At 36.3% G+C, this 26,410-nt stretch overlaps 2 protein-coding genes and 1 long non-coding RNA gene across 5 annotated transcripts; 1 reads left to right on the plus strand and 2 right to left on the minus strand.

The window, feature by feature from the left end:
* Positions 1-1,673: 1,673 nt before the first annotated feature.
* On the minus strand, positions 1,674-12,198 carry LOC113039551 (uncharacterized). 2 transcript variants are annotated; one of them, XM_026197454.1, is made up of 6 exons: positions 12,018-12,198; positions 10,595-10,927; positions 10,117-10,275; positions 8,589-8,711; positions 8,429-8,454; positions 1,674-1,976 (listed from the first exon to the last, which is right to left on the minus strand). In XM_026197454.1, exons 1-6 carry the CDS (start codon positions 12,079-12,081, stop codon positions 1,932-1,934), a joined length of 750 nt encoding a protein of 249 aa, XP_026053239.1. In that variant the 5' UTR covers positions 12,082-12,198; the 3' UTR covers positions 1,674-1,931. The 2 variants fall into 2 exon arrangements, with proteins under 2 accessions (XP_026053239.1, XP_026053238.1); XM_026197453.1 differs by having other exon boundaries at positions 1,675-1,976; positions 9,940-10,275.
* Positions 12,199-15,720: 3,522 nt separating this feature from the next.
* LOC113040642 (uncharacterized) lies at positions 15,721-17,143 on the minus strand. Its single transcript, XR_003275267.1, has 3 exons — positions 17,055-17,143; positions 16,886-16,947; positions 15,721-15,975 (listed from the first exon to the last, which is right to left on the minus strand). It is a non-coding gene; the product is annotated as an uncharacterized LOC113040642 (long non-coding RNA).
* Positions 17,144-21,680: 4,537 nt separating this feature from the next.
* On the plus strand, positions 21,681-25,887 carry LOC113039553 (uncharacterized). 2 transcript variants are annotated; one of them, XM_026197460.1, is made up of 4 exons: positions 21,681-21,842; positions 24,592-24,927; positions 25,213-25,566; positions 25,651-25,887. In XM_026197460.1, exons 1-4 carry the CDS (start codon positions 21,800-21,802, stop codon positions 25,791-25,793), a joined length of 876 nt encoding a protein of 291 aa, XP_026053245.1. In that variant the 5' UTR covers positions 21,681-21,799; the 3' UTR covers positions 25,794-25,887. The 2 variants fall into 2 exon arrangements, with proteins under 2 accessions (XP_026053245.1, XP_026053244.1); XM_026197459.1 differs by lacking the exon at positions 21,681-21,842 and having other exon boundaries at positions 24,456-24,927.
* Positions 25,888-26,410: the final 523 nt, after the last annotated feature.

Below are 26,410 nucleotides of genomic sequence, written 5' to 3' on the forward strand. Positions count from 1 at the left end.
ATCTAACTGTGAACCATAAAGAGGTATTCATTGATCCTCAGACAGGTGCTCACACTCAACACACTGAGAGATTCTGAGGAGTCTGCGAGACTACAGTCTGGAGATCTAGGGGAACAAATGCTCAAAGACCTCTTAAAAGCTGAATTACTGGAGTGGTGACGAACATAAAAACATATTTGTTAGTATAAAACAACTGCTAAAGACTGTGATTTTATGTAACATCAGTGTTTCTCGATTCATTTAAATGTTTGTTGAAATGTCTATTATGTGTATTTCATACCTAGAAGCTACACATTCACACAGAGTACTGAGAACAAGTTTGATAAAAAAAAAAAAAAAAAAGTTTTATTTTTAAGTAATTAATAGCATATTAGGTCAGAAACAAGCAATAAGGCACTGCAAAGACAACATAGGCAACATAGTTTGTAATGGCAAAATCCATTACTAGACACTTACAAATGAAGTTATTAATCATTCATTACTGTCTAATGTATGATCTTTAAAATAAAGTGTTACCATTAATAATACTGACAAATGACAATATCAATAAACACAGCACAACAATAATACAAGAATGTGTCTCTATACATAACACCCACACAGTTATCATCTTCCTGCTTACATGAATGTCATAAATGACAAAATATTATATGAATAATAATGAATAAAAAAATTATAACAATAATAATAGAAAAAAAATAAATAAATAATAAACTGATTAACACTTAAACATCACAAATGTTTTTGTCCTGTTGGACTAATGTTCTATATATCTGTAGACAAAGAAACATGGGTGACAAAATTATGTTAATGACATGTCACACCTGCAAATAATAACACAATTAAAGGAGACTTGGTCAAGAAACATGAAAAACAAAAACACAAAAGTCCATGAAGTGTGAAAATCACAAAGTATTTGCTTTTATCAGCTGAACACCATAGTAACAACATTTAACTCCGCTGTATCTGTACAGGTACAGACATGGAACATATTAAATCATCTCAGTAAATTTGTTCAACAACTATACAATAAATCAACAATACAGTTAATGGCTTGCAAAGCTATAAAAAAGTAAAAAATAAAAAATAAACATTCTGTTAATCGTCTTTTTTCCCTGACCAAGATGGCTGACCAAAGGCACCTTTGCTGGTTATAGTAAAAAGCCTAGGTTCATTTGTAATGTAACAATAACAATAACAGTGTTTTCCAGTAACAACACCTACAGTATCAGTAGTACAGACTCAGTTCAGTAGCTGAAAACCTGTTTGACTCACAGCTGCCTTCAAATCAAATAAATGCTCTTTGCTTTGAAGAGCAAGGGGGTATACCAGCCCGCATTACAGTTAAGTAAAAAGATAACCTCAACTTTCATTAAAAACGGAGGTAGTTTTCAGCGTATGTAAATAGACATAGCTACTGTTTCTATGAAATGCTCTAATCTATTTATTATTTGTAATTATTTTCAACTGACATGTCGTGGATCAGTATTCAAAAGCTTTTATTTTTTGTGCAATGGGATGTTTTTTTATATAATGTATTTATTTCTGTAATAAATCATCATTCTGATTCACCTGCAAGAATATACAGATTCACTGATGGTAAACAAGAACAACAGGACTGATATATATATATATATATATATATATATATATATATATATATATATATATATATATATATATATTCTTCATAAATTATTCTCATGTCATATATAACCATAATGTTCTTCTCTCAGATACATCACAGTGTAAACTTCACAGTGAATGATACTCTCATCCACCTCTGGTTTCAACTGATGCTTTTTTTCTCAATTTTCCACTGCCTCTACACTGTCCTTTTAAAGTATCAGTGTAATAAATGATGTAATGATAATCAGCCAGAGTCTGATTAAAGGATGTTTCATCCATGTTCAACAGTATGTGGCAGTCTCCTACAGTAAGGACTCTTGATTCACTGGAGCATCATTCTGATTCACCTGTAAAAAATATATAATTAATATATATATAAAGAAGAATAGAAGGACAGGACTGAGAAAAATATAAATAATAATATATATATATATATATACACACACACACACACACACACACACACACACACACACACATATATATATATATATATATATATATATGTGTGTGTGTGTGTGTGTGTGTGTGTGTATATATATATATATATATATATATATATATATATATACACACACACACACACACACACATATATATATATACACACATACACACCCACACACACACACACAACACTTGTGTAGTGGAGCAAGACAACTTTGTTTAGGAGGCTCAACCACTGGCAACTCTTTTTGGATAACACACTCAAATGTTCACACAAAGAAAGAACGAGTAACTTTGATTCTCGCTGTAGTATTGTTGTTGCCGCTTGCTGGTTTCGTTGTGAAGGTGAAACTACTTTGTTTGGTCTTCCAAAACAGGACAAAGCTAGAAATCAGTGGTTAAAGTTGTATTTACAACACTGCTCCAGAACAGTTTAGACCAAATATTCAGATGTGTGCAGCTCATTTTACAGAGGACGAGGACTGTTACCCGGGAGAGTAGACCTACAATTCTGGTGTTTTTGACGAATATTGCTGACTTACAGCCTGCAAGTACATTTTCATTTTTTAAAGAAATTGCCACTGATGATTCAAACTCGAGTTTTCAGCAGTGTAGAGTAAGTAGCGCTTGTTGTTTGTCATTGCTCCAATCACAAATACAGATGTGGTTTCATGTTTACACAGCACGATACGCAATGCAACGTGTAAAAAGACATTGTAAGTAGGGGTGGATGATATGAAAAAAAATATATTACTATGCAGATAATGAGTGAGTAACTCTAGCGCTGAGTTAACACTGTTGTGAATGCATGTGGTTTTGTTCAGTATATGATGGAAGCGCCAGAAATGCAGCTGATTGAATGTGCTCTGTAGCATGATACTACAATATTTCTTCATCGGGGAGACATTTCATATTGCACACCCCTAATTGTAAGTCACTATAATCAGTAATTATATACCCAGTGGATGCTACTAATGCCTCATTTGTAATAGGTTTTATTTGTTTTGGCATCACAGTATAGTAAGGGGTGTGACATTTCCATCACATGCTTGAGGTATTCGGCCAATCACAACACACTGGATAGCTGGCCAATCAGAGCACACCTCACTTTTCAGAACGATGAGCTTTGTAAAATTGACACGTTTCAGAAAGCGGTACGTAGAAAATAATCAATACAGTATTTTTTTTTTACCTTGAACCGCATAAACATTTCCTTACACCAAATACACAAAATAATGTTATTTTTAGCAGCATCACATGACTCCTTTAATATATATTTAAACCCCATCACTTTTTATTTTGTTATGTTGTAGCCTGATACTACAATTAGGGGTGCTCTGATCACGATCGGCCAATCGTTAATGCGCATCTCGTCAGTGAAGCCGGTTCTCTAATCAGCGGATAATTCCATCAGGTGCGTGATTTCACATAGAGCAGCTGTTACTACACAGAGCCGTTGTTAACTGAGAAGATGCACCAAAAAACGCTGAAAATGAAGTGGATTTGCGCATGTTCTCTATTAACAACGGCTCTGTGTAGTAACAGCTGCTCTATGTGAAATCACGCACCTGATGGAATTATCCACTGATTAGAGAACCGGCTTTACTGATGAGATGCGCATAACGATCGGCCGATCGTGATCAGAGCACCCCTAACTACAATCATTTAGATTAATTTTTGTTTTTTTTCATTATTCTACACTCAGTACCCCATAATGAAAACTTGAAAACGTCTGTAAATTTATTTAAAAAATAATAAACTAAAATGACATTTGCATAAGTAATCAGACCCATGTAACATTTGAGATTTGACTCTGGTGCCTCCCATTTCCTTTGATCGTTGAAGAGATATTTCTACACCTTGACTGCACGTGATTCCACCTGCGGTAAATTAAATAGATTGGACAGGATTCGGAAAGGCACACATCTCTGTTAAAGGCCTCACAGCTGACAGTAAATAAAGGGCACAGTAGCCTCCTTAGCGACTTTTGCAATGTGTACTTCAAGGAACTAGCCAGCAGGATGGTTCCCAGAAAACCAATTTCCCACTCAGACCATATTCCTGGTTGCATCTCCACTGCCAGCAGGAACTATGGCCGACATCTTTAGGCGCAGCATTTACAAACATTGACAACCAGTGACAATTGGGAGCTAAATTAGCTAATTTAGTTTCCCCAAACGGAGTTCCTAGAAAACATGCTAAGTTCCTGTGGCTCGAACATGCCAAAAAGTGAGTATATACACCAATAGTTCTAGGAACTATAAAAAAAAAAGGTTCCTCCGGTGTAAAAACCACTCTAATTCTCAAATGGAAGAAGTTTCTCACAACCAGAACTCTTCCAAGAGCTGAACACTGCCAGTCTTTCACACCTCCACCAGGTATGACACATTATCCGCATTATTCTTTTATCCTTTTTTTGTTTTATCCACTATTATTAGCTTTTGTTGTGGTATTTCAATGTTTATAAAAAGACACAAAGCTCCAGTCTCACTTTAATCTCAGTAAACGTTTTTGTAGATTTTCAATATTTCTATAAAAATGTCCCAAATCTCAAGAAAATCACATACAAACCATTTCTATCGTAATCATGTGTTTATTATTTTGGATATTTCGGGGTAAAGATGCTTCCCAGTGTTGTTGTGGTCAGATATCAACACGGAAGTGTACAGGAAGCATATAACACGATGTGACGTTGTCTTGTTTTGGGACTCTAAGATTGACATGGCAAAGGACCAATCAGAGTCTCTCCAACACACAGACACAGCGCTGGGAGAGGCTATTTATCATCAAATCATGTAAATTTGTCAAATGTAATTTAATCGTGTAAAAAAACACGATATCAATTGTTTATCAGTAAACATATCAATATATCTCCATGTGCATGCATCTTTGGACTTAAAAACCCTTTTTAACGCTGTTTAGTGAACCTATGTGAACATAAAATAAACCGCTGCAGATGTGACTTAATATGAATGAGTGGTGAATTTCTATTCTAAATTTGGCATAATACGGATTTATTATTTTGCACTCCTGACATAAATTACTAAATAACGGTCAATGCAACAATTTTTTAATCAAAACATTGGTCAAGCATCAAAGCTAGAGTATTTTAACTTTAAAGAGTTAAAACTGATGAGTCATGAAGAGATTGTTTAACGTACTGTGAAAGTGACACAATAATAATCTGGGGCCGTTGACGATCCTTGACCGCAAAGGGGTTAAGTTAGCAGATAACACGACGTCATGTGTGGTTGGGTCTCATTAGCAACTTAGATAAGACAAACTACAGGAGTGAGGTGAGCCGCTGGCCGGGTGGTGAAGTGACAATCTCTCTCTGGACATGGAGAAGACGAAGGAGATTGTTGTTGACTTCTGGAGAATGCACGCTCAGCATGTTCCTCTGACCATCAACGGTGCAACTGTGGAGAGAGTGAGCAGCACCAAGTTTCTGGGTGTGCACATCACAGAGGACCTCTCCTGAACTGAAAACACAGCAGCACTGGCCAAGAAATCACAGCAGCGCCTCTACCTTCTCTATAAACTGAGAAGAGCCAGAGCCCCGGCCCCCATCATGTACACCTTCAACAGAGGCACCATCAAGAGCATCCTGACTAGCTGCATCACTGTGTGGTATGGTGTCTGTAACGCGTCCTACCGAAATATTCTTCAACGCATAGTGAGAGCAGCTGAGAAGATTTTTGGTGTCTCTCTCCCCTCCCGCCAGGACATTTACAGAACCCGTCTCACCAGCAAAGTTTGTTTGCACCAAGGGTATGAGTGTAACGCAATTTCAATTCTCTGTATGTACTGTACATGTGGAAGAACTGACAATAAAGCAGACTTGAATTGATTGCCTGGCCAGACTGAGCAACCAGGAGAGAAGGTAGCCAGGAACCCGATGATCACTCAAAGATCCAAAAGACAACCATCACTGTAAGCCTCCAGCGGTCTGGGCTTTATGGTACAGTGGCTAGACGTAAGTCTCTCCTGCTTTGAGTTTGCAAAAAAGCAAAACATTAGGTCTGGAGGAAACCAGGCACCGCTCACCGTGTTTTTCAGCGGCAGGTACTGTGAGACTGGTCAGGGTTGAGGGAAAGCAATGTACAGAGATATCCTCAAAGAAAACTAGGTGCTCAGGACCTTAGACTGGGCCAAAGTTTCACCTTCCAACAATGACCCTTATCACACTGCCAAGACAACACAAGAACTCTGGGAATGTCCTACAGCAGCCCAGACAAAGCCCTGACCTGAACCCCATCTAACATCTTTGGAGAGACCTGAAACTAGCTGTCCACCAATGGTCCCCATCCAACCTCACTGAGCTTGAGAGGATTTGAAAAGAAGAAATGGCAGAAAATCCCCCAATCCAGGTGTATAATCCTTGTGTGTCATACCCAGAAAGACTTGAGGTTGTAATTGGTGACCAAACTGCTTCAAATAATTACTGAGTAAAGGGTCTTAATACTTATGTAAATATATTTCATTTTTTTTATTTTCAATAAGGTATAATGAGTATAGATTAATGAGAAAAAAAGATTGCATGTCTTTGTTAAATCCAGACAGTTGTTTTTTAATGCCAAAAGAAAGTTTGTGCTGGTGAAAGAGAAAGTTTGTGTTGGTGAAATCGGTTAGTAAATCCAGTCCTTAATATGATCAGATTCAATTTGAGATATGTAACAAAACTGGATTTGAACTAGGGCTGCCCTCGTTTAAGCATCGATATCGCGATGTACGAATCCACGATGGTCACATCGCAGGATGTGCGATGTAGGCTGTCGTAGTTGATCCGTTATTCATTAACTGTACGGGCCAGCTGCTCCCCGGCCCTTGATGAATGTGATTCGCGGATTAATTGCACAGCTTAACCATCATAGAGTGAAAGTTTATCATTGACAAGACTGAAAACCACATGCAAGTTTAACAGGGCAGAGAGAGAGGGAGTGCGAGAGATACAGAGAGAGAGAGAGCACACGCGAGAGATACAGAGAGAGAGAGAGAGAGCGCGCGCGAGAGATACAAGCTGTGTCCAAATTCAGGGTCTGCATCCTCCTTAGGATCCTTCCTACCCGGTTGAAGGAGGATGGGTCCTCCGACGACCGCAAAAACCGGAAGTCGGTGTTTGTGAATTTGGACAGCCTACCCTTCTTTCAGTACCCTCCCTTACCCGTTGCTCATATCCTGTCGCCTAGCAACCGTGACAGCTGCTAAGCAAGACGCGGGTGAAGAGCTCATTGTTCTCTCCCTGGAGCTTTATAAACACTTCTGTCTGCTCTTTCGTCCTTAGAAGTGTTAAAAACAGCTTCAATCACTAACAAATAAGCTGTGTGTAAGGGGATATTCACACAGGCAGTAAGGAAGAAGCTAGTTTACGAAAGTAAACTTTTTTTTTTTTTTTACATATACATGTACAAATGTAAAAAATAAAAAAATACTTAACGCTAAAACAAAATGCCTAACTAGAAAACCACTGAAAAAATATATTTTTGAAAAGCCAGTTTTTAAAAAACATCGAAAATAATACTCCTCCCCCACTCCGCTACCGCTCGCTTCGTCCTGCCGAAAAGAATTATGGGATAGGTAGGACGCGAAAGGATCCACCACACCCATCCTTCCAATTGGGGGAAAAGGAGGACGCATTTCTGGGCCGCATTTGAAGGATCCTACGAATTTGGACAGCCTTCGTCGCGGCGCTGTGACGTAACATCCTTCAAATGAGTCCTCCGAAGGATGTAGACCCTGAATTTGGACCCAGCAACAAAGAGAGAGAGAGCGCGCGAGAGAGACAGGGAGAGAAAGAGAGCGCGCGAGAGAGACAGGGAGAGAGAGAGAGCGCGCGAGAGAGACAGGGAGAGAGAGTGCACGCGAGAGAGACAGAGAAGAGAGTACATTAGAAGTACCATCAATGTTTATAGAAATGTATATGGATTTATTTTGCATGTAATTTTTCTTTCTTTTCTTATGAATATATATGTATTTTTGTTTTGTTTGTTTCTATTCTGCTATGTACAATGCTTTGGCAATATTTACCTTTGTACGTCATGCCAATAAAGCACTATGAATTGAATTGAGAGAGAGAGAGAGAGAGAGAGAGAGAGAGAGAGAGAGAGACGTTTTCAAACAACACGAGCTGTCTTGCTCTCTCTCCCTCGCGCATATTAATCAATTGACACGATGGTGTCGATGTTTAAAACATTTAAAATGAGAATGTAAGTGTGGTCACCCTATTTTTGTTTGTAAGAAAAAATATCGCAATATATATCGCAGAAAAATAAAATATCGCAATGTCATTTTTTCCCAATATCGTGCAGCCTTAATTTGAACTGACAGTCTGAATGATGCTATAGTATCTTACCGGACCAATGTTCTGCATCCCGATGTCTGTGAACAATTAAAAAATCAATTAAACACGAATCACTTTGGTTAATTATAATAAAAATACATATTTTTGCATCTTTCAAATAGTATTTACTCAGAATCAAAATCTTGTTAAATCAGCTGTATCCAATACTCACCTTCTCTTCTCTCTTGATGCTTGCGATAGTAAATCACAACCGCAGCACACACAGCTAAAAGCAGAATGACAGTAACAGCTATTCCTGCTGAAAAAGCTGAAGACCGACCTGAAACTGGAACATCTAAAGAGAAGAGAGAGTCAATATGAATAGAGAGTCATTGATAACCAATTCTACCAATATCTTTGTCTGATATTTAAACTTTTAAACTTTATTTGATTTAACTTATAATAGCAGCATCTTTAAAAAACAAAAAAAAAAACAACAACAGTTAAAACAAAAATCACAGCACTTTGAACTGAAAAAACAAACATCAATGTTCACAGAAAAACTAATTTTATGCATTTTTCAAGTCTAGTATAAGCAGTTTATGCAACAGGCCTCTGAATTTACCATATTAGCCTTAATTCAGGCTTTACTCCCCTCCAACTGTATAAACAAATAATCAGAATTATTATTTTTTATTACCCAACTCTAATATAATCAGTGATGCTGTCTACACTGGATGTGGTGCTGTGTGACAAATCCCAGACAAAAAAAAAAAACCTGCTGCTGCATTCCATTTATGACGTGCTGACACAAATTTCAAATGATTTTCAATGGCTTCTTTGTCGTGTTCAAAGTAGATAGAGGCACTTGTTAAATGCAGACAGTTTCAAGATGTAAAGCACTACTGACCCAAAAGCCCAAGAAAAGTTAACTTCAATTTCCTCAAAATCCTATAAATAAGCCACAGAAGTTTTGTGATTCTGTTCTGTGGAGCAACAAAGCTTGAACTGTTCACCCCTATGAGTTATGAGGTATGTCTCGATGAAGAAGAATGAAGCATACACTATAACCAACTTTCTGGTGGTGGCTTGGTGATGCTCTGCATCCTCTGGTACTGGAAAATTGCAACATGTGGAAGGTAAGATGGATTTACTGAAGCATTAGGAAATCCTAGGAACTGGAGACCATCGAGGAATGGGCAAAGATTCTCCAGCAACACTCCCAGAAGCTGGTGTCTGGCGATGTACTGTATCTCTTTTGCAGGAGTTCATTACAGCAATAGTGAACTCTAGTAAGTAAGGACTAAAAAATAATTTTGAGACTGCAGAAGTGGGGGAAACACTTGAATCATTCGCAGTGATGAGCGATTTGAATTACTTTTGTTTGATTATGGCTGCCCACTGCTCTGGGTGTGTGTTCACGGTGTGTGTTCACTGCTGTGTGTGTGCACTTTGGATGGGTTAAATGCAGAGCACGAATTCTGATTATGGGTCATCATGCTGGTCTATACGTCACAATGCTTTTTTTTTTCCACTTTTGATGTGAGTTTTCAAATTGCACAAGGGAACTTAATTATACTTACTAACAGCAACGTTAACAACAAAGCTCTTCTCACTGAAAGCATGGTTGCTGCGACGAGCATTTCTGTTGATCTGTAGTTTAAAAACTCCTGCGTCTGTGTTTGTGATGTTCACGATGGTCAGAGATCCAGTCTGATGATCCAGCTTCAGTCTGTCTCTGAATCTCTCTGTACACTCACCTTTACAGACATTACTCAGATATCCAGTGATTTCAGCGATGCGAATGTCTTTATAATACCACACCATCACATCATTTGGTTGTCTTACAACACCAGGATCTAAAGAGACAGATTCTCCCTCCTTCACTGAATTTTTATCTTTTTCAGAAACAGGAACACCTGCAAACACAAACCAACAGCTGCAGAAGGATGGGTTTTTTTTTTTATTTTATTTTTTTTTAAACAACAACACAAACAATGTGAAAGCACTGTGGATATGAAAACAATTTCCCACGCTGTTTGCAGCATTTTGCAGACTTATTTTAAATGTAGTACTTTAACAGTGAATTTGTTTTCAAATAGATTGAGTAGATACAGCATTAAAATGCATTAAGAGAAAATAACTACACAATGTTATTGCAAAACAAACATTAACTAGCATTAATATTGTGATTTAAACCTATTTAATGTGCTTTTAAAGATTAATTTAGTGACTCACCATGAACAGTAAGATTGAAGGTATTTTCACTGATACTGCTGTTGCTGCTGAAGATCTTTAATTTGTAAAGTCCAGAGTCTGTGATTGTGATGTTCATGATGGTCAGAGATCCATTCTGAAGATCCAGCTTCAGTCTGTCTCTGAATCTCTCAGTCCCTTCATTACACTGAACATCTGTACAGATAAAACTGAGATCTCCACTGATTTCAGCTATTCGAATGTCATTAAAATACCATTTAATATCTTCTTCTTGGTTTGTTTTAACATCACTGTGTAGAGTGACTGATTCTCCCTCATTCACTGATACTGTGACAACATCAACACCAGCAACAGCTGAAAAAGAGATAAAAAGTTAATTATGAACCAAACAAAGATAGACAACAGGTAAGAGCTGTGAAAATGTTTTTCTCCAGATCACACAGATTATACTGTAGGTAGAGAAACCCGTCAGACCTCAATATATCCATGCAAACACAATAGCCTATACAAGTCATGAATAATCTTCAGCAAATTAATGAACATTACACAAACCAGATCTTGATTCATGTATTAGCTGCTTTCACTGTAAGTGCAGTGATTAAATAAAGTGTTTTCATAGACAATTTAATGAAAATTGCATACTATGAATTAAAACAATAGTATTGATGAAAATGATCCATACACAAGAGAATCGTGCTTTTAATTACAAAATATAGTTTTTAAGTATCCTTACAAAAATGAACCACCACGATAAGAAAAAAGAAAACTGGTTATTGTATTGTAGTTATCCCATGGTAAAGTTACTCACAAATTAACCATGGTTTTGCTACAAAATCATTATAACTATGATATTTGTGTGGTAATACAAACTGTAATCAATACTCCAAAAACAATGGGTTTAATAAAAAAAACTAACGTTAATGATTAATTTTCGTAAGATAATTTTGAATGGACTACACGATTTATATTAAACGTGATAGTTTTATCTGTTAGAAGGCTTTAACCAAAGCTCAAATTACTATCAAGATATTCTCCCAAATAAAAAAAATTAAAAAAATAGCCATGGTTCTGCTTAATCAAACCAAAGTGTTTTAGCCTTTATCAGTATTAACTGTAATGAAGGAGACTGAATAATTAATATTTACAGCTGCTCAGACAAAGCACAGAGCGATTTTTTTAAAGAAATGTACATATTAGTCTGTTTTATTCTAAGAGTAGGTTGAATGGTTTTCGAATAATAATAATAATAATAATAATAATAATAATAATAATAATAATAATAATAAAAATATGACTAGTCAACGGTCAACTTTTTCAGTGGTGATTTGCGTGTGTTTGCAGCATGGTTTACGCGTGCTCATGAGCGTGACGGCGCACATGGCGGAGGTAGACAAAAACGTTTCGTTTTTATCATTGACAGGCAGATAACATACAAATGACTTACCATCGTGGGATGAAAAGAGAAATAAAATAAAACTAAAATAAATTCGCCATTCCTCTATCTCCATAATAAATGAATACAATTAGAAGAAAAAAATAGAAAAAAGAAAAGAAACAAACGACTTTCACTTTGAACTGAACGACTTTCACTTTGAACTGTATATCCTCCTCCTCCTCCTCCTCCTCCTCCTCCTTCTTCTTCTTCTTCTTTGATTTTAATGGCGGGTTGTGAAATAACTTCCAAGGTTCATACCGCCACCTACTGCGGATGGAGTGTTTGGTTCTTTCATTTTAATTGATTCTTTGGCAATCTTGTCTGCTTCCTCGTTACCTTGAATTCCCACATGTGCTGGTACCCACATACATTTAATTATTATTCTTATCTGTCGTAAACCGTATAACCTTATCTTGATTTCAGTTAAAATGTCAGTTCTATTTGTTTCCAATGATTATAAGCTCAAAACGACTGCCATTGAATCAGAACATATTATTACTTTATCCGGTCTAACTTCATACACCCACTGTAGTGCCATTAAAACAGCTATCATCTCTGCTGTATATACTGATGCACCATCTGTTATCCTTCCAGCCTTCCTCACCTTAAACTCTGGAACATAAAATGCAGCCCCTGTCCTTCCAGTCTCTGTACTCTTCGACCCATCTGTATAAATCTGAGGAAACGAGAAGTATGATTTTTTTATATACTCATACACATATGTAATTAAACTAACTGCTTCATTCATTTCCCTTCTGTTTTCCTGTAATTTTATGTCTATTTCCGGTTGATCTATTATCCAGGGTGGAATTGGGGATACTACTGGAGCAAATGATATTGACTCTAGCCCAGCTTCATTAACCCACTCCTTTATTTTCCATGCAAATCCTTTACCAGTTGTATTTAAAATTTCCCAGCAATCATTCAGAACTTCCCTTGTTTAATTTTAATTTTAATTTTAATTTTTTTAATTTTAATTTTTTATCAATTAATTAAACTCTCTTTCATTTATTCAGAAATGTGGTTCGATGTGTTTGGTGCTGGAACAGTTTGTAGGTCAGAGTGGACTCTCAGTGTTTATAGGTGAAGGGTTTCTTCCTCTTATGCTGCTTTAATCATCAGAAACAAACCATGATGAGACACTTTGTTTGACACAGAGGGAGAGAAACATAAGAAACGCAGTGATTATTGTGCTCATATTTAATAAGTCAAGTGTCGGTTCATGCAAGCCACATCAGTCAAACATTTGAGACTGTCCATGATATCTTGTAATACTTGTTAAATATGATCTTTTTTTTTTTCCAACCAGTGTTGCATGGATGGGCAGCAAGTTATTATATATGTATGAGGAGGAGATATAAACAGGTTTTATGATATGCACATCTATGAGACGTGTAGGTTTGTCTGATACGTGAATGTGTGAATCAATGATTCATCTGTATCTCTCACCATCACAATCACCAACCACTTTAAGACCTTTAGTGATACTGCTAATTATAATCACATTGTTAAATGCATTTTCTTAGAATTTTGGGGTTTTGTCAACCATGTAAATTAAAAAGTTAGCATGACTGCATTTTTAGCCAGTGAACTGTTTCCTGTTGAGCTCACAGTCCTGTAGTTCCGTTGCTCAACCCACCAGAGGGCGCTATTTATTTCTCTCTTGCTTCCTTTTTTTAAAATGTATATTAGGATTGTATATTCTCTTCTTGGGTTCTTAAATATTGGACTACAGCACTGTCAGTCATACAAGGTCCGGTAGAATGAAAGGCTCTGTTTACATTGTTTTAGAGAGAGCCATATATCAGTGTCAGACTACACTCAGTTCTGCGACTTCACTCCAGGCCCAAAAGTATAGGCTAATCATGACCATTTTTATGTATTTATCATGTGGTTCTGAACACATCTTGGGGTTTGTTCTTTGTTTATTGATATATATTTCACTATTTGTTATTTGTTTAGAAAGTTCCGATAGACCAAAATCATCACTGCTGCAAAAAGTTGAATTTTTCTAGTTGCCAAATATGTTAATGTAATTAATTCATATTCACAGTAACAGAGAAGCAGAATACGGTTGTCAGTCCTGCATCTGAGTCCTTAACACGGTTACGTTCACACAATACAGTTAATTAAGGACTTTAAAACTGCATTCTATAACCGAACTCACACCTGTCTATTTTCAGGACTCACAAACGCATTCTCAGAAAACACACGCTGTGTGAACTAGACAACTTGTAGCTCAGTATAGTGCGAGAGAGATGCAAATGTGTGGTTTTACTCTTTGTTACAGCGACGGAGAAATAAGCTGTGCGTCATCTGAAGGTTTTAGACCCACTCACTGTTCAAAACTGGAGCAGTTTCCGTCAGTTTTGTGTTCTGTGTTCATACTCAAATTCAGTGTCATGCATTAGATGCAGAAAAGGACGCGATTGCATATATGGGCTTGACTCATTGCACGTTCATACAGACGCATCTGTACAGTAAGCTGTTGTTTAAACGGGACATTTCGAAATTGTAAGTAAACACGGTTGTCAGTCCCTTAAACTGACAGTGTAAACGTGACCGTGATTAATGTAGTGATTACTTTCATTTCTGGTGCTCTGGCATTTTAAAACTGTGTCTGAGATGTTAGCGTGCAATAGCATCGATCACAAACATGATCTCTGCACCAAACTTATAACGTCTTATTAGCTTACTGTCTAATGCATTGTTTGCAAATATGCATTTCTTCTCCCTCTTTGTGTTTTTGATTTTGTCCAAGTGCTGCTAAATTAACTAATAAGCCTCTTAAAAGTCCTGTCAGTACTGCTAACAATTTGGGACATTAAGAGCTGTTTTAAGGGTTAAGATGCTTTCTGAATTACTTTTTCATTTACTAGGATCTTTACTTTAATTTTAAGAGGAAGCAGAGTCTACACATCAACATTCGATTTTCGCCCACATGTTGCCCATGTGAAAATCATGCCGCCCAGATGTGGGCCGGATCTGGGCCGCATGGTCTTCACGTGGGCCAGATGTGTGCCAAATCTAATGTTGCTGTCTGAGACCGACATTTCTAAGAATTTTCTTAGAATTTTGTTACTAGGGTCAACTCTTAGCACAAAGATTTTTCATGAATACTGGCCCTGGTGTGCATCTTAGCTTTCTGGTAATAGTTAGCCAAGGCGATAAAGCACTCTTTATTAATATGTTTGTATTTCTCTCATTTAAACCTATTGTTTGCAAGTTATTCACACTGCACTCTCACTAATAAAGAGGACTCACTGGGTACACCTGAGGCTGGATTGAGATGAGCAAACTCTGTGCAGAACCGATCACCGCACGATGCATGCTGGTTAGAAATGTGACCGAGGGAAGTCCGCCTTGCTTTGATGTTATTCTGATGATACATACTGCATGCCAAAAACCTCGAGCACAGTTGCTCTCTCCTACAGCTGCTGCACTGACACAAAGCATGATGGGAAATGCCGCATACTCTAGCCTGAATTTCAGGCGAGGCTCATCTAAAAATGAGCCTATTATGTCTCATTGTTTGATTTAGTTATTTGCATACTGCAGTAGTAATATCTCACTTAAATGTTATGCAACCATACCTTTAATAACATCAACGGCAGAAATATCAAAGGCATCAGTAATGCACTCCATATTCAGTTATTTGGAAAATAAATAAACAGACAACAACAAAAAAATAATGAAAGCCAATGGAGCGTGGTGAGGGTAGGAATAATATGATATTTATTAATTATAATCAGGCAAATTTCTGTAGGCTATGCAACTAAATAAAATCTGTTTTATTTGACATAATAACTACAAAGATATCATACAAAGAGTGAAAACAAAACAGGGATATCTAAGAAAATAATACATTCTTCGGTATTGTCCTCTAGAATTGTCTGAAGGAGATAGTCGGCCTATTTGATCATCGCTTTTTGGGTATGTTTTCATACACATGATCCACCTTTGATTTCTGCAAGGAGAAATGCATTCAAACAGGAGTTTTAATTATGCAACAGGAAACTAATAACCTGAATAGCATTATTATTCTCTTAAATAAACCTTAAGAACGGAAACCTTATTAACTGAACACAGCCTTTTTTTGTTTTGTTGAAAACAGAACAGATACTAACATGTAACTAGATGCAGCAAGAAGAAAATGACATCAATCCCGTTCATCACATGACTTTTTATGCCGTCAAAACATCAAACATATCATTCTTAAACTTCCTAACGACAGACTGAGAATGACTCTCTTTCGACACAAAACAGCAGAGATAGTGTAGCTACTTGTAGCGTGTCTACAAATCAACCATTGACCTCTAAAGCTGCATTTCGCCTCAGATGATCATGAACCGCAGAGCAGCTGCAGCTCGAGACCTGAATTCAGCACAGAAACATGGGCTAACAGCTTGTGTCCTACTTTCTTTCCTCTAACTATCTACTGGTACAGAAGATACCTTTGTATGTTACTTTAGACTAACAAACCACTTTATTTAGAGTTGGAACTGTTTACATATGACCTTAGAAAATGTAGGCCACACCCCATTAATAACACCTAATTTAAGATATGCAAATAAAATAAATAGTAGTGGGCTAAAACCGTTGCACTGTACTGTATGTGTAGCAATAGCAACCACCCCCCCCATAAAAAAAGTTTGTATGAGTAAAAATTATAGGTTTTTCTTTTATGCTAAAGAAATCCTTAGGATATAAGTAAAGATATACAATGCGTTTTACTTGACTTGTGACCTGAAAGTCCCTATTGGCTGTCCTTTTATGAAAAAAAAAAAAAAAAAAAAAACTGCAACTGCAACTGCTGCTAACTTCAATCGGCAAACTTCAATTACACTAAATAATTATGACTTCTCGCAGCTTCTTACCGTTTTTCTTGTTTTTGGTTTACGCAATGCTGAATCAGTTCTGTCTTCCTCCTGGATCTCAACTGCATTAACAATATTACACACATGTGTTAAAATGACCAAGTTTTCAATACTATATTGAAACATGTGTCTTAAATGTTTGTGAATATGAATTGTTTGGCCTCCTGACCTGTTTGTCTGTATTTCTTGCAGATGCAGCACATCATGAATGCAGCTACAATCAACAGAGATCCAGCTGCAGATAGCAGCACTATGTACAATAAAGGTAAACCTAATGGTAAACCTTGATCTGTAATTAACAAAATGAGCCATTAGTGAGGGTGAATCTGTCCATCCGATCTACAACAAACACTATTAAACTTGATAGATCAGCTCAGTTAATCATCGTTAATATTAACACAGAGGTACCTGAAGATGTGTGACAGAGTTGAGTGATGTTGAGATGTGTGGTCTGGTTTGTGATGGGATTGTTGATCACACAGCTGTAGCTGTTTTTCTCCTGATATTCCACCTCCAGAGGTAGAGAGAGACTGATGCTGAGATCAGACACACTGATGCTGGACAATAAACTGTTTCCTTTGTACCAGGAGAGAGTCACATCACCCACATTCACCACTGAACACACCAGTGAACAATTCTGCTGTGATGAAGATGATGATGATGATGATGAAGAAAGATTTTGTGAATAATCTCTGGTAATGTTAGGAGTGGGCAGACGAGCTAAAAAATTAAAACATGCAAGAGCACAAATATAAGAACATCTAACATCAGTCTTGTTTCAGATTTAGTGTGTTGACGGTCAGTAAGCGTTTCTGTAAAATGAACTATAAACTTGAAAATAGTATAATAATTATATTCAGAGTTCAGAACAAATTAAGCTCAATCAACAGCGTTATGGCATAATGATGATTATCACAAACACACATTAATGTGATTATATATATATATAATATATATATATATATATATATATATATATATATATATATATATATATATATATATTTTTTTTTTTTTTTTTTTTAAGAAATTGAGGTTATGTTGAGGCACTCACACTGAAAGTCAACAGGGTCAAACTGGAAACTTAAATGTCAACTTAAAGATTTTACACCTTTTTACAACACCATAAACCATGGAGCCATTGAAAAAAAAAATGTAATCAAGCTTTACTGCACAAAATAATACACTATACTTTAAACAGAAGAATTCATGTGTTTTATGGAATCATAAGCTTCACTTATGCTTTTAAATCCTTCAAAAATTCACTGCATTGTATGGAGCCCCGCACATGGCATGCAAGAAAAAATAAATAAATTGTGTGCCTGATTTACTAATTTGTTCCCTCAATGTACTAAAACGTGCACACGATTACTATTGCATTCCCTTGATTTACTATTGCATTCTCTCGATTTGCTAAATTGTGCGCACGATTTAGCAAATCGAGGGATTGAATTAGCAAATCGTGCGCACAATTTATATATCGAGTGAATGAAAAAGTAAATCGAGGGAACGCAGTGGTAATCGTGTGCACATTTTAGTACATTGAGGGAACGAATTAGTAAATCGTGCGCACGATTTAGATTAAATTTTTTTCCTTCATGTAATGTGCGGGGCTCCATTTTTTTCGTTTTTGGATAATCAAGCATATGTGAGACTTTTTTCCATAATTTTTTCAACCCAAAATATTAATTTATAAAACACGAATGTGCTCAGTGCTCAGAAAATTGTGTCAACTCACCATAAACAGAAATTGAATGACTGCATTTTTTTGAACTGAATTTTTGTGTCGACGGTTCCACTCCACTTATGTCTACTTCATAGCGTCCAGCGTGTTGAATTGTGATGTTTGTGATGGTCAGAGTTCCAGTCTGTCTGTCCAGCTTCAGTCTGTCTCTGAATCTCTCATCAGGAACATCAGATGTGAAGATTCCATAAACTCCACTGATTTCAGCTATCATAGATTTTTCCACTCCAAAATACCACATTATGTTAGCTCCTTTGTGTATTTCAGTAAGTTCAGTGTTTAGAGTGACAGTATCACCCTCCATCACTGACACTGATTCACCAAACACACCTGATGAACAAACAGATTTTACACTGATTCATGTTGGTTTAAAAAAGCCTGAAATCAGTTTGTAAACTTTAACCGCAGCAGAGACACTAAACAAAATGAAAGTCGACACATGAACAGACAGATGTGTGCTAATCAATAATTTTATGTTTAATATTTTTAATTAAATGTGACATTAATAAGTTAATTAAAATTGGGTAAAACTAAGTTTAATTCTGCTAAACACCTTCCATAGCTTCATATTTTTATATTTGGCTCATTATAACAGGCTCACTAAAAAGAGATCTGAATCCAAAGTAGGTCTCTCATTAATTTCTGTGTATTTGCAAAAGCAGCGGGTGCTTCATTTCTTTGAACTGAAAATAAAAGAAGCTGTAAAAATGCATCTGTAACTTACCAGTCAGACTACACAAACAGAGAAAAACAAGCGTGAGAGACATTTCCTTCAGATGTTCAGCTAAAACTCTGATCTAATAAGACCTTCTGATAACACGGGCGCTGGTGTGAATCCTCCCTGAAAGGGTTTGACCCTCCTAGTTCACACACACACTGTACACGTGTTACAATTGTGTGCGTGCAATTGTGTATGTGATTTACCGCGACAAATCAGGTTGTGATACTAAACAAGACCACATGGAGATGCCAAAAAAAAAACTAAACCAACTGCCTTTAGTTGACCACTTATACTGTACCTACTACAGTATACAAATCCATTCAGAATGACTAAACACAGCAACATACACAGGTGACATGACAAATCAAAACAATATCCTGAATGTGTGTAGAAATGTGAACGTGCTGAAATGTGTTTTAAATCCAATCTGTGCATCAAGAGCTCTTATAAATGGTTTGTTTGTGCTTCAAAGTTAAAGTGAAAAAAGTGATGTGACATTCGGCCAAGTATGGTGACCCACACTCAGAATTTGTGAATTTTTAGTAAGTTGTTTTTTAGTCCAAGTCGCTTTAAATGCTAATGAGCTTGGCTGACCCCGCCCCTCTCTTCCGTGAGGTGACGAGCAGACTGTAAACTTCACCCGCGAAACTGCCACATTTTTGGGAAAGACAATTTGGTAAGATTCATAAAAACCCTTATACTCACTTCTTCTGTAGATGAGGCTGGATCACGATTGATTCACGCAAACAGATGCATTTTTAGTCAGACCAGGGATCAGCACATTCCCTTAAAAAAGGTAAGTAACGTTTATCCTCTGCGTCTTCAGACGTCAGGAGTAAATGACAACTGCTTTATTCATTATTACATCCAATAACAAAACACCTCAATCAATTAATCGGAGACATTCTTCTTTCCCTGCACCAGAGTTGACACAATAGTGGCATCTCACTCCTCACTCAGGGCGGCTCTAAGGTAAGACGGCCTTGTCAATCAACCATTGTGGGAGGGGCCAGTGCAAAACTACTGACAGGAATCTCAGAACAGCCTGATTTGAGAAAGGGGAGTTTAAAATGGGGATTAAAAAAAAAATACTGGGTGGTTTTTTTTATCATTATAGGATGGATGTGTACGCACACTTCCAACAAACATTTAATGTTCAAATAACTGACCAACCAATAAAAATGCGACATGAAATCCACGCGACATGGCACTACAACATAAAACTGCTTACCTCAAGCTCTTATTTCTTCCACTTTCGCCACTCCCACTTTTTTTAGCACACATAAAAGCTGCAAATGTCAGTGTTGTCAAAAGTGGTGTCATTTTGCTCATTTTGTTTATGACTAGCACATGCTAATGATGTTTTATTTTTCTATAGAAAAGTGTTGCTGCATTCGAGTCAATAGATGTCATAATCGTACAGTTGACTATCAGATGTTGCACAGTGTGCCATGCAGTGATCTTATAAGATTGCTGAAATCTATCAGTGTGTCAAAAATAAAAATCTTTATCAAACAGATTTTTGAATTTTTAAACATTGATGGTTTCTGACGTTTCTGACTATCCATCTCTCATAGTGCATCTTACAGAAGTGTGACATGAGCAGCTCAACATCCGAGTCAAAATGAAACCTGCTGTGGGCTGATTTTCTTTTAAAAATTAGTTTGATCTGTGTGGGTAGACGAGCAGCTTGTGCAAGGCCATTTGTTTGATGTGTGTTCGGTTTGTAGATGAAGACTTTCTTCCTGTCCTGTTGTCATGAACCTCACAGCTTGACTTCCCTCCTACACAGAACAGCTTTACAGTCAAATACAATTAATCATTTAAAAATATTTTTTTTGAAAACTGTAAATCCTACTGTCAATAGGTGTATAATTTATTAAATCATATTTTTTTTTTCATTAGAGGGCTTTTGGAGTGTTAAAGTGCTGACATTTCTTATTATCTTATAGTAGTATGCTTACAGTACTGTAACAGATGTGAAGAATTACACAGAAAAAGTGTATTAATATATATTTTAAAGGTAGTCTATAATCATAAGATATATTATTACTATTACTATTATATATATATATATATATATATATATATATATATATATATATATATATATATTATATATATATATATATAATATATATATATATATATATATATATATATATATATTTTTTTTTTTTTTTTTTTTTTTTTTTTTACTTTAAAGCAAAGGCGAGTTTCTACGGGGAACACGAATATGTCCATAGTTGGATCCTTGACCCATTATAATAAATAAATAAATAAATGTTGCTCAGCCTATCATGATCAACTGACAGCTACAACAAAAGTCATGCACCGCATTCAGGAAATGTTACCCTACATCCGTTCGTAGATGTTGTCAACACGAAAACGGGACTTTTAGTTTTTACTTTCATTTTATTTTATTGATTGGTTTTTCAGAGAAAGTGTGATGACGCTGTTCATTTTCATCGCAGTGTGGGTTTTACAGATTGGTAAGTCGCAATGGCGAATGTAGCGCAGTGTTAGTCGACGTGTTATTTCTTTATACTTCTTCTTAATGTTGTTTTAAGACCTTTATAACTGTACAATGAATCGTATTTTACTTTCGGTTTCGATTTACAAGTACTTTTAAAACATGATAACGGATATGAAACACAGTGATGCTCGATCAATCACCTTTTTATAACGTTAAAAGTGTCCGAATTTAACGTCCAAATCAGTCAAATCATGTAACGTAACTTCATGACATGCCTGATATTTAATAAGAGCTGTTAAAAGCATATTTAACTACGAAAGGGAGCTAGTTTTATTTCACGGCAGAGGGTACATTTTTTTATTATTATTTATTACTGTTTTGTTTGTTTGTTTTTGATCGACGACATCTCACCCTGCCCACATCCAAGCGTGACGTAGGCTACATTAGCCATGGCTTGTGGTCACGCCCATATAACTATGTCCAAAATTCATCTTGTTCTCATTACTTTGAAAACATGTCTAAGGGAAATGGATAAAGTTGTCTGCCTTAAAAAAAGAAAAGAAAAGAAAAAGAAAAAAAGTCTGCTTGCTTACAGCCAAAAAGAATAAGAAGTTGTTTGCCCAATCGGTAAGTAAAACATCTTTGGTCTTTATACTTAAAACATTGACAATTTTTTATGTGTGCCTAGTTTGTGTGCATGTGCATTAGCAACTCTGCTGTGTTTTCTTTCACAATGCCATAGCCCTGCATCCCAAGAACCCTACAAATAAAGAACAAAGTGCATTGATGAGGCATTTTTATTTGTGTCATAAGAATGACCATGCAGTAACATTCATCTCTCACCCACCCATAATTACATCATCATTAGGGTTGCCAAATGACCCCAGAAATGGAAAATAAGTGAATGAACAGCTTTTACATTATTACAACTCCTCTCTGACATGAACGGCTTGAATAGTTCCTGGATCAAATACGAAATGTGTTGTGATTGGTCAGCTGGCCCAGTGTGCATAGCAGCCTGCTGCGAGCTTCGGTTTAAATATTGTGTCCAAATCAAATCAATTTGAGTGTGATTTAAACCTGGATGATTGTAACCTCTCTAAGTTTGTCTCCCTTGGGAAACCTAGCGTGTCTGTAATGCGTTGGTCAAAAATAGACCGGTCCACCGGGAATCCCCCCCGGTGCTGCTGATTAGCCAATCCAGGCCTGCCGATCTTAAAGGTGCTCAGGAGTTTAAATTAAATTAGATTAGATTAAACTTTATTGTCATTGCACATGTGGGTACAAGGCAACAAAATACACATAAATAAATGATCAAGCACCCATGGAAAAACAAGAGATACTCTCCGTTCATTTTAACCAATAAGAAATGGTTTGCAGCTTGTACATTTTATTGTCGGTATCATAGTTCATTTCAGGCAGTCTTGGTTATTTTAATGGCAAACGTCAAGAGATTATTATTGTAATATGTGAGGCTACCCAAAGGTGCAGGGGTGTTTGTGACATTTTTGTCATTTTATTGCATTTTTTCAATGTTGATTTGTTATGTTTTACAGCATCCTACACATTTTTCGCTCCAAGCCTGATGCAGAGAAGTTCTGGGATGAGAGGTTCGGATATCTCTGCTGCAGTCTCACCAGATAACTGCAGAGAATCAGATGAAGCAAGGGGTGTCTTTTTATTCTTCTTTACGTATCCGGAGGACTTGGACACATTCAAAGCAAATTCTCTTGATGAACAAGACTCGAAGGACATGCCATGTCCATGAATAATCTATCAGATCCAGGAATCTCTATGCAGTATATTTATATGAATTGTGTACTGCATTATAAAGAACTGTTCATCTATAATTCATGATAGTTTTTTTTTCTTCTTTTTTTTTTTTGCCCATTTTAGCCTAACCATCCTTTACAAAAGATAAGAAAACATTGATTAGTGAAATGAAAAATAACATTATTTTACCTAGATTCTCGAAAATGCCATCATTCCTTGAACATACTTCCAGGTTTCCCCGGGAAGGGGATGTGGAATCACAAGGTTATGATATGGACATTGACGTGGCTTCTGACATCACACTTGGATGTGGGCGGGGCTAAATGTGCAGCGACTGACGCTTTATTTTTGGGGGCGTGCCCAAATGGTCAAAATATAAACGAAACATTTAAAATGCCAGACCTGGCATTCCTGTAAACACAGTGAACATAAGCAGTTAATGTGATTGTTCTGTGTTCAAATGCCTAATTCTGTCCCAGCTTATTTTGCAGAGACAACTATAAAGAATTAATTGGTTGATTTCCCTTGAGAAAAACTAAACAAAAACAATATCTCTGTAGACTATAAATGACTAATGGTTTTTGAGGCATAATAGAAACAATTACTTCAGCTTTTAAGAGGGACAATAAAGAAAATTGTCCTTCTTGTGCACCTTTTTAATCAGGATGGTAATGTAATCATGATGTTTTTTTTCTCTTTTTAACTGTGGTTTCTTTTCTGTTAAATTTTTTGTTTCCTGAAATTTCTTGATCTTATTTCTCATATTTGTGTAAGTTCTCATAAGCTAGCAAAAGTTGATTATATATATATATATATATATATATATATATATATAGCTTTATTGTCTACCCTAGAATGGTAGAAAATTGTCTTTGACAAAGGCTTACACAACACATTTAAAAATAAGAACTTTATAGGGGGGAAATGCATGGTGCCCTTTGTATATGCTTTCTTAAGAGTTATTTATAGTGAACATGTCATTTCTTCTCCAGGTGCAGCAGGTGGTGTTGAAGACAGTGTTTTAGTGTCACTGATGGAGGGAGATTCAGTCGTTCTTCACACTGATGTTAAAACAAAACAGCAAGAAAAGATTAAATGGTTTTTTGATGATACTCGCATCGCTCAAATCAGTGACCTTCTCAGGAAGAACTGTACAGATGTTGAGTGTAATGAAGGGACTGAGAGATTCAGAGACAGACTGAAGCTGGATCATCAGACTGGATCTCTGACCATCATGAACATCACAAACACAGACTCTGGAGAATATAAATTACAGATCATCAAAACCAACAGCATGAGCGAAAATATCTTTCGAGTCACTGTCCGGAGTGAGTCATATAATAAATGTTTAAAAACTCAGTGTTCCTCATTCTTATTCACAATGTGTTTGATATTACGACAGTGATTCAAAATGACTTATGCTTTCAGTTTGTGGGATGGGGACTTTTAATTTGTATTTTCTAGTTTTCCCATTTATTAATTTAATTAATTGTTTTCTTGTGTATAAATGTCAACAATTATTTCTGTTCAGAGTCTGGTATTGTTTTGTTGTGCAGAACGTTTTATGATTTCCTTTCCAAGTTCTTGTTATCTTTTTTTTTTTCTCTCAATAGAGACGGATGAAATGAAGACTAAGAGAGTGAACGAGGGAGAATCTGTCACTTTGGATCCTGGTGTAATAAAAAACACAAATGATTTGAAGAAGTGGTATTTTCATGATACTTTCATCGCTGTTTTTGATAGAGATGCCAGCAAGATCTTTACAGATGATGAGTTAGAAGATGCTGACGGGAGATTCAGAGACAGACTGAAACTGAACAATCAGACTGGATCTCTGACCATCACAGACACCAGAACCACAGACTCTGGAGATTATGAGCTAAAGATCATCACCAACAGCAGCAGCATCTGTCGGCAGTACAGCATCATAGTTATCAGTGAAAAGAGCTTAAGTGGAACTGGCTCTAGTGAGTGTCCTACTTGGGTATTATATGTTTACTCATATCAGTCTCTCGTAATAATGGCTTTTTAATTTGTATTTTTCATGGCAGATGGAATTGAGTTTCTTGTTATAGCAGGATTATGTGTTGGAGTTGAGCTTGTCGTTGCGGATGTAACAGGTGAGAATTACTGGTTTGTCTATGCGCATGTGTGGTGTGGTTTCATTCAGTCATTATTGCAAAAATATGAATAACTAAATATATAGGACAGTACTGCTCCTTGGAATGTGTAAATTGTTTAGAGAAGATGACTGGATTTTTAACTGAAAAATTAAAGTGTGTGTGTGTGTGTGTGTGTTTAACTGAAACGTCAGTCATGTTTATTTCTCTTAACTTCTGTGAATGTTTTCTTATAGGATAGTGGTGTAAAGAACTAGTCTCTTCAAAGGACGTCCTCTATTCATCTTAAAATAGTCAGACATCTATCCTGTACTTACACAGTGGAACAGCATCATTTATGGTACATTGTATACAAATAATTGTATTTTTACCTGTATGTTTTTTTTTTTTTTTTTGTACTGCTGTAAACCTGTTAAGATCTCTTACTACTCTCAAATAATAATAATAATAATAATAATAATAATAATAATAATAATAATTGGATGAACTCAATTTAATTAAGGACAGGATGTTCATCCAATAATGATGTGTAGCACTAACTCCTAAACTGATACACTGGATTTCCTGAACTTTAGGCATTAACCAACTTGGTAGGCATAGCCATAAGATAATTGTGATAGCATGCTTTACTCAATGGTAACCCACAAAACACTAACATACAAGAAACTGTTTTAAATACAAACATAAAAGA

Source organism: Carassius auratus, chromosome 22 (assembly GCF_003368295.1).
Source record: "Carassius auratus strain Wakin chromosome 22, ASM336829v1, whole genome shotgun sequence".
NCBI classification, from domain to species: domain Eukaryota; kingdom Metazoa; phylum Chordata; class Actinopteri; order Cypriniformes; family Cyprinidae; genus Carassius; species Carassius auratus.